General features: G+C 38.4%; 2 protein-coding genes and 1 long non-coding RNA gene across 3 annotated transcripts in view; 2 read left to right on the top strand and 1 right to left on the bottom strand.

Moving 5' to 3' along the window:
* The window catches only part of Cdkn2b (cyclin dependent kinase inhibitor 2B), a 4,423-nt gene extending 3,008 nt beyond the window's left edge, over positions 1 to 1,415 (top strand). Inside the window, exon 2 of the mRNA XM_010637889.3 lies at positions 39 to 1,415. Within this exon, the coding sequence (XP_010636191.1) occupies positions 39 to 299 (261 nt within the window). The 3' untranslated portion in view covers positions 300 to 1,415. The remainder of the gene's footprint in view (positions 1 to 38) is intronic.
* A 2,333-nt stretch (positions 1,416 to 3,748) lies between these two features.
* Positions 3,749 to 12,137, bottom strand: part of LOC117284341 — a 9,663-nt gene continuing 1,274 nt past the window's right edge. The window contains exons 2-3 of the long non-coding RNA XR_004515413.1: positions 9,462 to 9,516; positions 3,749 to 4,273 (exon numbers count right to left, since the gene is read on the bottom strand). This is a non-coding gene — a long non-coding RNA (uncharacterized LOC117284341). The remainder of the gene's footprint in view (positions 4,274 to 9,461; positions 9,517 to 12,137) is intronic.
* The window catches only part of LOC104871820 (cyclin-dependent kinase 4 inhibitor B-like), a 27,853-nt gene continuing 27,210 nt past the window's right edge, over positions 11,495 to 12,137 (top strand). Inside the window, exon 1 of the mRNA XM_033759166.1 lies at positions 11,495 to 11,525. The gene's annotated coding sequence lies outside the window, so the exon portion shown is untranslated. The remainder of the gene's footprint in view (positions 11,526 to 12,137) is intronic.

The raw sequence follows: 12,137 nt of genomic DNA, 5'->3' as shown, positions 1-12,137 counted from the left end.
CACCCCCTCCAGCTGACCGTTCTGCTCCCTCCCCGCAGGTCATGATGATGGGCAGTGCCCATCTGGCTGAGCTTCTGCTGCTCCACGGCGCGGAGCCCAACTGCGCGGACCCAGCCACGCTCACCCGACCGGTGCACGATGCGGCGCGGGAGGGTTTTATGGACACTCTGGTGGCACTGCACCGGGCTGGGGCGCGGCTGGACGTGCGCGACGCTTGGGGCCGCTTGCCTTTAGACCTAGCTGAGGAGCAGGGCCACCGCGAAGTTGCTGGGTATCTACGTGCAGCCTCTGGGGACTGACGACAGGTTCCTTGAGCCACCTACAAGGACTTCTTTCTCCCCAGTGTCCCATCCCAACCTGGTTCCTACCAGCTGTAAAGGTGGAACGGCAGAGAACCTGCAAGCCTTCCCTTCTCAGCTGGACTCCTGGGAGCGAGAAGGGGGCCAAGGGAGAATAAGTTCATATACCTTTTTGTGAATCTGTAGCCTGCCCTCATCGCTCATCCTCAAGCCAAATGCTGAAAAGTGGGGCAAATTTATCGCCAACAAGTTTTAGGCATGTGTATAGTTCCAGGTGTTAATAACTATTTAGAATTTTCTGATGGAAAGTGCATGTGAAGTCCTTGGATCACCCTGGCTGCCTACAAATCTTCATAAGGTAATCCTGGGGTCTGGAGTTGGAGGTGGCATTTGACTAGGGGTAATCAGTCCGTTTGCCCTGCTGATCTAGTCTTGAGGAGCTCCCTGTGAATCCAGGAAGAGGACTGTAATGCCTGGAAGCTGGAAGCAAACCTAAGGACCTCCGGGAAAATGTAGATGGGCTTCAGCAGGGGCCCAAGACTTACTACGCAGTGCACTGAAAGTCAAGCAAAACGGTAGCACCACCGGAGACTCACCCAGTTCCGCCAGGTAACGAAGCCTGAGAGCACTTGTGGAAGCTACAACAGATCTGCCCCTATACTCTTAACGGTCCTAGAGCTCTCCGCGATGTAGAGCAGCTCACCAATGGGAGCTTTTTCTCATTCCAGTAAGGCACAGTTGATAGTTTTCTAGATGTAGTCAAAATCAAACAGTGCAAGGATAAAGTGGTGCGTTATAATCAGAGTAATTGTAGCAGTTAACTTTAATAATGTGCTTTCTCTGTTTTAAGATAAGACACAGAAATCCTCCTTGTGAATTGTCACTTGAAAAGATGTCATGATTGTACTTTTGAGTTGTTTTTAGTAACACTGCATTAATGGGAAGATTGTAACAAAATAATTCATGGCCCTCAGTAAAGAGGGAGGCAAAATTACTGGCTTCTTAATGAAGCTATGACCCTGTGGCAAGCTCCTAGTGCTAATGCCTAGATTGCTTTTATCTTAACGATATTTATTTCTTTATTAAATTTATCTGATTGAAGGCCAGGGATTTAGCTCAGTGGTTCCAGCACCTGCCTTGCAAGTGTAAGGACCCAAGTTCTATCCCTGGTACCAAAAAAGAAATTTTTTTTATCTGACTGTTTCACTGATAGAGTGTCTCCAGGAAATATTCCAGATATCTTTCAGAAAATAGATGCCTTTGCCCAGGAAATTATCTTGGGATAGTTCCCAAAAGGTTGCTGAAAGAGTAGATGGAGCATAAAACTGTTGAAAACGATGGAATATCTTAGTATCTGCTGACCAAACTAATGGTGCACTGCATTTGGGTTTAATTCGAGCTTAATTCATTATAGCATTGGAACAACTGATACTACTTTATTACTATTTTAATAAAGAATAAACCATATAACTCGAACTCCAAGATTTGGATACTTTTGTTTAAAAATGTATTTCCATCAACTAACCACTAACTCCTGACAAACACTGAAAGTTCAAAAGGATTCACTTCTTTCATCTTTCATAATAATTGTTGATAAATTATTCCAATAATTTGTAAAAATTGTATATATATGAGGAAGTTAAACATAAAATTTATACATTCATATATAATTCATAAGTATACATTTATAAGTATCCAATTTACTGACTGTACATTTTAAAAAGAAAAGATAAAAAAATTAAGAGGAAAGATTTTATAGGGGATACCTTTGAGTTAATTATACAAATCTTCTCTGTCGACACCTAATTCCTCAAATTAATGTAATACAGTTCTGAGGAAGGTTAGTTGAGAACCTGACTATATCTTATTGGGAAGAAATATGCTTGTTGACACATAGTTTGTTCCAGGCACACTTTAAAATACTTTGTTTAACATGAGAAATAGGATGGGATTTTAGTTTGGTTTGGTTTTGTTATTTGTAGTGCTGGGGATTGAACCCAGGGCCATGAGCACACTAGCAAGCCCTTTGCCACTGAACTACATCTCCAGACAGCAGAAGCATCACAAATGGGGCGGGGGAAAGGGGGGCAGAGAGAGATAGACTGTGAGACAGAGACAGAGACAGAAAATCAATCTCCAAGCTTCAAACACTTTAAGAATCTAAATCTACTCCTGCAGCCCTCAAGAATAAAACCCTTCCCATTAAGCCCCACCTCCCAGAACTTTTGCGTTGGGTAGTTTCTAACACATGCTTTGAGAGGTACACATTTTTTTGTTGTTGTTTTTTTGAGACAGGGTCTCACTATCTATGTAGTTGAGACTGACCTGGAACTCACTATGTAGTCCAGACTGGTCTTGAACTCACAGTGATCCTCGTGCTTCAGCCTCCCGAGTGCTGGGATTACAGGTGTGTGCCACCATGCCTGGTGAGAGGTATACATTTAAACCATAGTAATGAGCCTTTTTCATGTGCCAGTTTATCATCCAGCCGTGCTAATCTTGGAGTCTCCTAAACAGGCTGTATTCTTTCCCTTTGTGCCACTGCATGCAGTTTTCTCCCCATCTCTTACAGTATCAGTCTAGTCATCTTTATAGTATGTATCCTGCTAGGTTCTACTTAAAGAACAAGTTAACTGCTGAATGATAGGTGACTAAGTAATTGACCTGAATAATCCTTAGTTCAACCTGAGGTTGAACCTACTGCCCCTCTTCTGTGATGCCCTACATGTTTATCTAGCACAGAATTTTTTTCTCTTTCTCTTTCCTGTGATACAATGAACTTCCTAAAGGCATGAAATGCTGCTTACTTGTTTATCTCCCAACCCCAACGCCTGGGTACTGGGAACGGAACCCAGGGCATTCTCAGTGAGAAACATCCCCAGTGTTTTTTGTTTGCTTTTTTTTTTTTTTTTTTTTTTTTTTTTTTTTTTTTGAGACAGCATCTGACCAAGTGGCTAAGTTGCCCAAGCTGAGCTTGAACTTGTGACTTTTGATTCTCCTGTCTCAGACTCCTGGTGTGCCAGGATTGTAGGCATGTGCCACCATACCCAGGGTGTATTCAGTTTTGTAGCCCCTGTGCATCACAATGTCTGGGATACAGTAGACTCAATCAAAACATAGATAACTGTACAAACATTTCATATTACTACTATGTTTCAAAGAAAATAAAGTAAAATACTAATGTAAATATCAACATTTACAGAAAAGCCTAAAGAATATAATTATTTGCTTTCTATTCAAAAATTAATCTGCCCATTTGAGATGTGATTAACATATTAGTAGTATTTTTTAAAAGAATAAAAGTTACTTTAGGAATATAAGTTTATTTGCTGAGAGAGTGGTATACATTTTTATTTTTATTAAATAATGTTTGAGATAATAGAATTCAGGATGCTAAGAAGAAGTATTTTATTACATAAATCCAAAAGTATTTCTCACATAGTCTTGCATAGTTTTTTCTCAAAGTTGGTTTTATGGGTATATTGCATTTATAGAACATTAGGAAATAAAATTAGGGCATAATTCAGACAATAAACTGGGCATTTTCTGAAGCTACAGTCCTAAACATCTTATGGAATTCTCTCCATTGTGAGATTTTCAAATACATTGACACTATATTGGAAATAAAGAATCCTATACTCTTATCAGTAACTGCTAAGTTTGCAGTTAGTACTAACAACTAATTTTAGAAAAACTACAAAGGGGCTATAGAGAATCATTCATCAGTCCTGCATGAACAAGTAGGTCAATTTATACCTGTAGGGTTTAGTTCCTTGAATAATATTTTACTTCCCAAGAATTTCCTTGTAAGCTTGTAAAGTGATGTGAGGTTTCAGAACAGGTAGAACATATGTACAAAAAGTATTCCACCTCTTTTTTATTTTATACTGACAATATATAATGTAGACTTGCCGGGATTTAGCTCAGTGGTGCCGCCACCTGCCTTGCAAGCACAAAGACCCAAGTTCGATCCCCTGTACAAAAACAACAACAACAAAAAACCATATATATATAATATAGACTTGTGGGATACAAACGATGTTATGATCAATGAATATAATGTGGAATAACTAAATCAAGATAGTTAATCACAGAAAGACAAATGCCACAACTTCTTACTTATATGTGGAATCCAAAACAAATAAATTTATAGAAACATAGAACGGTAATTGAAGAGGCTGAGAGGTAGGGAGCCTGGAAATGATGGTATAACAGCACAAAATAGGTGGACAGTATGAATGTTTCTCCTTTTCTCCTATTGAACGTTATGATAAATACTTTATACTTCAAAGTTATCAAGATATAAATTTTCAAATGTTCTCATAACATAGCTTATAGTTTTGTTTTGCTTCCATGGTATGAACCTGTCCTCTAAAATCAGTAATACATATGAAAACAATTAATTTTGGAAAACATAAATATCTTCCTTTTTTATTTCCTAGGATAACTGCTTTCTGCAAGATAATAATGAATAGAATAAATTGTTTTAAATCTGTTATGAATGGCTTTGGAGAATAGCCCCCACAGAAGTATTTTAAAAACTCAAACTTTTTGGAACAAAGATAATGGAACCTTCATTTCAAATTAAGCCACAACAAAAGAAAATAAAATTCTACTTATTACTTAAGCACTCAATCACCTGAAGGGTGAAAGTAAGATATTTTTAAAATTTATACTGTAAAAACTAGGGATTTAGATCGGTGGTAGAGCACATGCCTGGCCCTGGGTTCAATTCCCAGCACTGCAAAAATTAATTAAGATGATACTGTTTTACAATTACTAAGAAATATCCTGGGGGAAAAAAGAGTCAATAATCTTAAGTCTCCCATTTGTTTATAATTTGTCCTTTATTAAATTTCAAGATGTTTGAATTTGCTAGTGGCAAGACACAGAGTCATGAAAAACAATGTCTTAAATTACATGTACATGGAACATCTTATTCCATTCCTAGTTTAAAGAAATTGTGTTATCTTTCCTAAACACAACTTGATATGGAGGGGAAATTAAACAAAAAAATGTACTTGTGAATTTCACAGTACTATATTACCAAGGGTAGGGTAGTTGTTCTTTTGCTTCACTTTGTTAGGTTATCGTTTTTCCATAAGGCAAAATCAAAACAATATTAGACACCAATTACCACCTAAAGCAGTACAGCAATTTATTAATACTACATAAAAGTCTGTTCAGTTTAAAGCCAATTAGCATATAGGTTTATTTGATGCTAATGTATCAGAAGCAACAGGAGACATATCCTATTAAATTAGTTATGAATTTCATCGTGAAGCATATTTACAAACAAAGGTAGTTATTATAGTCATGAGTCCTGGTTCTGCCAGGACTCCATTCTGGAATTGCAGAAAATTAACCTGTTAATTTCTGTATCTAAATCTAAAATATGGCCAAAGCTTTAAAAAAAAAATCCTATTACCTTACAGACCTGTATTATAAGAAGATCTGGAAATTAAATTTTAAAATTCAAGAATTAATACATTTGACTTTTTTTTAATCTTTCCTTTTGCACCGAGATAGCTGGATTGGACTATAAATGAAAAAATCTACTTTGGTTTGGTGGGTTTTGCGGGGAGGGGCATGCTGGGGATCAAACTTAGGACCTTGCGCTTGCGAGGCAGGTGGCAGCACCACTGAGCTAAGTCCCCAGCCCTTGAAAAATCTATTTTAAATTTTCCATGCTCTACTAGTTAAAATTAGTAATTTCAGGGCTGAGGATATAACTCAATGGTATAGAAAGGCACTAGGTTCCATTGCCAGCACTGAAAAAAAAATTTAGCAATTTCAGAACAAAGAAATGAAACAATCAAAGAGAGACTTTGACTCATAAAACCCCAAACATATTTGGGACAGTGTATACTTAAGAATGCTCTTAGGTTAGTTCATTTCCATATTACAACAAACACAATACAGTGTCAAGACCACTAATTTATCTTAAGGTAGGAAACTGACCTTCAGCAAATATTTACAATAAATTATATAAAATTAAGATGAAATGCTGACTACCTCACAGCTGGGTATTTACATTTTGCTAGAACTTTACCAAGGATCCCTTCCCACTCAGAAGCCCCTCATATTAATGTTCTGGTAGATATAGAGTCTGTCTAGGTACAGAAAATATCTTCCAACAGAGGTCAAGCCATTTTAAGACCAATTATAGTAATTAAACTATGTTTCATTTACCTTTTATATTTGGATTTATTCTCAAGTGCATTAATCTTCTGTTTATCCTCTCACACAATACTATTATTAGTGATTAGAGCTGCTTCCTCTGAACTCTGCCTTATGTGAACTCTGGGTCTCCCTTCTAGTCAAACTCCCCTGTACCTTCTACCTGTCCACCTCGCCTTGACTGACAACTAGGTCTTCCTGAGAAACTCACTTTCTTCTGCACAAAATACATGGTGCTGAGCTATACTGAATAGAGCAGGAATCAGGACCAGGAATGACAGTGAACCTGGTGTTCAGGTAACTTTCAGTGTGTTCCCAAATCAAATATATAAGGATTATCCAAGTTCTGTCTTGGCATAATTACATTTTGCTTCTTTATCTAATTAAGCTGCAAATAATTTCACTGTGTATTACTGCATATTTTATGATATGTTTATAGAAGATAATAAATGAACATATGTAATTTGTTCTGTTCACAAACCCATGGACATGTCAGTATGAAGTATTTATTCTTTTAAAGAGTGACTACTGAAAAAAATTTATATGAACTGGCTCCTTGTTGCATCTGTTATGAGGGCCTAAGCTCTACCACTCTTATGTGTGGGCATATGTGTGGCCCTCATATCCTCTGTACACACTGTCAACAGACCACCTTGGAATTATAACCGATAACCTTGCCTTAAAACCATTTGGTTGTCCTCTGTTATGCTGTAGTCTACGGACTGCCTTAGCTATTTAGATATTGAAATAAGCCTATTCCAGGATTCCAGTGGCTTCTGATCTGTTTAAATCTTACCACTGATTTAAAAATTTAATGTCTTCTCCTTCCAAGGAAAAATTAAATGACACCTCATTTTACATTTATCCCAAAGTATTTGTTATACAAAAACTGCTGACCCCGGTAATCACTTAAGGGCAACAAGCTTAAAAGCAGATCCATCTGAGGAAACTGGTTCTCAACATGATTTGCTGACCAGCTCCCAGTCCAGAATTCGAATTTCTAGGTTCAAGCCCCAAGATTTCAGTGGTTGTTACTTTAATAATTGTTATTTATCATAAATTCTCAAATAGTCCAGAAAGCAAAAACTATTAAGTGAAAATCTCCTCAGAATTTCCCACTCCCATCCTTGCTATCCAAGGGTAACCGCAATTTTAAAACTGGAACTATCCTGCCAAATGTGGGTACATAATCATAAATATTCCTCTTCAACACACGTATCCAGAAAATAGAAGTAAAATCATGCACTACTCTATCACCTGCATTCTTTGATTCATAGTAGATCATTGACAACTTGCATTGACAGCACATATAGATGCACTTCATTTATTCACAGCTGAATGAGTCCATTTTTAAAAACTATTATAAATATGTCAAAAATTCCTTTTTTACTTTCTTGCACTTTGTGATACAATATACCATTATAAAGAATCTATTTTTTTTTCCTACACTGGTAACTGAACCCAGGGCCTTTGCACCCTTTTTAATTTTTTAATTTTGAGACTGATTTTGGCTAAGTTGCCAACTTGCCACTGCCTCAGCCTCTCAGAGTGCCAGGATTACAGGCATGTGTCACCACACCCAACATATTTTTCTACATATTTATATGAGCTACTGTAACAATAAAAATAAAATTGTTGCATCTAATGGGACAATTATACATACATATGAATTTTTACAATCTGCATGCTCATGTGCATGTTTGTATATACATCTTTCTATACCACAGATGCTTGTATACATATACACAATATCTATTTTTTCATACATATTTAAATTGTGAATGGAATTTCTGAGTCAATGGAATATGTATATATTTATATATATACATATACACTTCTTTCCATACTTATATAAATTTACAAATATAGTGTGTATACATGTGGTGCATATATTTATATGTGCATATTTTCTGTACATTGTATCTTTGCAAACATATGAATTATAAGAGTGAAACATTGGAGTATAAGAGCACATATATGACATATTATGTACAATTTTTTTTGTACCAGAGATGGAACTCAGGATTTTGTGTTTGCTAGGAAGGTGTGGTGCCACTGAGTTAAATCCCCTGCCCTTACAATTTTGTTAAGTATTGTAGTTTCTTTTCAAAGTAATTACATGAAATTATAAGTATGTAGGAGTGACTATTTCCTGACAGCTTTGTCACTCTTTCTGTCATACTTATAGTATTATACAACATTGTTTCTGCTTGCATTTCTTTACTAATGAGTAATATTCAATATCTTTTCTTTTTTTTTTTTTTTACTATTTGCATATACCACAAACTGCCCACTTTCTTTGCCGATTTTCCTGATTTTTTTTTTTTACTGGCTTATGTATTTATTGATATATTCTAGAAATCAATCTTTTGGACTATCTTTTTACTGGTTTATGTATTTATAGATTCTAGAAATCAATCTTTTGGATTATCTTTTTACTGGTTTATGTATTTATAGATTCTAGAAATCAATCTTTTGGATTATCTTTTTACTGGTTTATGTGTTTATTTATATATTTTAGAAATCAGTCATCATACATTTAAATAACTGTTTTTAAATCTTGTTTGTAGTATCTTTTGTCATATGCCTTTGGGTTTTGGAAATGTGCATTTTTATGAAAGCCTCTCATAGAATTTTGATAATCATGAGTTACCTAAAGGATACATATAGCGTTCTAGGACATTATGTGGGAGGGAGAAAGACAAGACAGGGATATTCAGTAAGGTTCCCCCCTATCTCTGCCAATGGGATGAATTTGCTGATGTAAAACTGAACATTGTTCTCCTTTATTAAAAGACTCAGACCCTGGCAACTAGTTTTTAGGCCAATGGAAGAGAACAAAGAAAAGCTCCAATATTCAATGAGTCTTGACTTCATAGGGGACAGATAACTCACTTCCTATGTTACTGGCCTTTGGGACAACAGAAAGAACATAGGGCTTGTAGCCTAAGACCTGACTGATGATTCCAACCGTGGTAGTACCTGCTAGCCATGTAGTGTCCAATATTTGAGTCTTTCTGGGCCTCAGTCTTCTCACCTGCAAAATAAGAGAAATAATCCCAAATTGAAAGGGCCACTATAAAGATAAAATAAGAGATTAAAGTGAAAATACATACATATAGTATTTCTTAGTTCATTATTATTTTTTAAAGAGCACATAGCTATAAGTCATTTGGACTTCCAGTGATCTCTTTGGGATACGACATATTAGTTGTTTTGCTAGTGAATCACTTCCTTAATTATATTTTACTTAGACTAATATTAAAATTAGAATTTCCCTGTATACCACAACTGATGGAGAGCAGGTGCTAGGCAGAGGAGAAAACCAAGTTGAATTGTAAAAGTTCAGATTTTTAAAACTACATTTTTTGAGCAAAGCCTTCTCTGTAATCATCTTCTTACTCAAATGACATTCCTCTGAAGTAGGCAACTACCTTATCCTCAGGGCAAACTAACAGAGAAAATGGTTATAGTGTAGGCTATACAGATCCAGTAAATAGACACAGATCGCTGCATTAAAATTTGGCTGGGAAATTAAGGATCAGAAGATCCCACAAATTTGATGGGACAATGTGATGGTTAATTTTATGTGTCAAGTTGGCTAGGCTATGGTGCTCAGTTGCTTTGGTAAAACACCAGCATAGGGCCGGGGATTTAGCTCAGTGGTTCTGCCTACTGCCTTGCAAGCAGAAGGTCCTGAGTTTGATCCCCAGTACAAAAATAAAAAAAAAAATCCACCAGTATAAAAGATGCCATGATGATATATTTTAGATGTGATTAACATTTAACAGCAATTAACCTTCATGAAGTAAATGGACCTCATCCAGTCAGTTGAAAGATTTAAAAGACTGAATGAAGTCCTAGGAAGCGTGAATCTTCCCTCTAGAACACATTCAGATACCAAACTCTCTCTCAGTTGCAATACTCTCTCTTCTGGATGTCTCCAGCATGTGTAGCTGCCCTGCAAACTACCAACTTGGCAGCCCCTACCATCTCCTCAACCAATTTTTTTTTTTTTTGTACTGGGGATCAACTCTGGTCCTTGTGCTTGTGAGGCAGGTGTCGGAACCACTGAGCTAAATCCCCAGCCCACCTAATTTCCTTTTCTTTTTGGACTGGGGATTGAACTTTTGAGCTTGCAAGGCAGGCGGTAGAACCACTGAGCTAAATCCCTGGCCCTGGGTTATTATATATATATAATATATATACACACGTGTGTATATAAATATAATATATATATACACACATATGTGTGTGTTTTATATCTGTATATCTATATCATATATAAATATACAGATATAGATACGAGAGACCCTATTGGTTCTGTTTCCTTCCTTCTTCTCTCCCCTCCCCACCATAGTTTATTGCCACAGCTTATCACCCAGGAAACTAGCATCCTTAAACTCTGTGCTGACATCCAGCAGCGGTTTTTCCTCCAGTATTCTTTCTCCAAACTACCCTTCCCTAAAATGTCACCCCTCTGTGGCACAAAAAGCCAAATGCCCTCATTATACTGTAGTTTTGTGGGAGTGACTCTCTACTTTGAGGTTCTTTGGAGGAAAGAGGTGTCACAGATGCAGAGCAAGGCAGCAGGATCTGGTTCTCATGAAGCTTACATTCTATTACAGAAACAGAAGCCACGCTCAAGAAAACAAATATTTAAATTATTTGTGCAGGCTAAGTGCTATAAGGAAAACAGTGGCCTGGTGTTGGCTGTGTGGAGAAGCCTCAATAAAACAGCCTTGTGGGGAAGAAAAAAAGAAAAACCGTTCATCCCACGCAGAGGGTGCAGCGATGACGAGTACAGTGTTCAGTAAATTCTCGGTGAATCCTTCCCAACAGGTGCACTCATAAAACCCAGGCAGAAATTTAGACAACGTAGCAATTTTAAAAGATTGCTAAATCTCACTTGATCCAAACCGATCCATTCCTCTGTCCTGCTTTGGGACCTAGGTGGCAGCAGTCACGTGATGCGGCGGGGGATGGTAGGGAAGATACTGCCTGCCGCTCTGCCTGGCCTCTCAGTTACTTGTGGCACCGCCTTAGGTGGGTGGCTTGGCTGTTCCAGACCTCACTTTCTTCCTCCGCAAACGGGGGGCGGGAGGCTGATGGCTGATAAATACGGACCCGCCGGCTCTCACCCTGAAGTGGAAGTGGTTACACTTCTGCAGCCAGGCCACTAGGCCCGAGCACTTGAGTGGGAAGCCAGTGTGAGAGGGCCAAATTTCCAGAATCCGAAAGTTAGGCCTAGTCCCACATTTTGTGCACGGCCGTAGCTCTAGCCAGCCAGGCAAGGCGCGGGCCCGAGAGATCTGCTCACTGGGTCAGCGCCGCGCACCTGAAAGCGGCGTCCGGTGCTCGCCTTGCAGCTTTCGGAGAGTCGCCGAGCCGGCGTCAGAGCCTAGACCCAGAGCACAGACCTGCCACCGCGCCCCGGCTTCTCGAGTCCCGAGGCCTCTCGGTGTCCTCGACTCAACCCCCTCCTTTCATCTGCTCCTTCCTTTCCTTCCCCCGCTTTTCCTGTTCCGAGTGGACCACGACGGGGGAGGAGAGAGGGAGTGTCTCTAGAAAGAAAGGATCAGTGATGTGGAAGAAAAGAGAGGGCCGAGGGAGGCGGAGGGGAGCGAGCGCGCCGGGGAGCCGGGCGGCTGGGGGAAG

This window comes from Fukomys damarensis, unplaced genomic scaffold (genome assembly GCF_012274545.1).
Source record: "Fukomys damarensis isolate Sample0158 unplaced genomic scaffold, DMR_v1.0_HiC HiC_scaffold_36, whole genome shotgun sequence".
NCBI lineage: Eukaryota > Metazoa > Chordata > Mammalia > Rodentia > Bathyergidae > Fukomys > Fukomys damarensis.
Note: the sequence above shows the minus strand (reverse complement) of the source record. Positions and strands in the feature narration are given on the sequence as shown.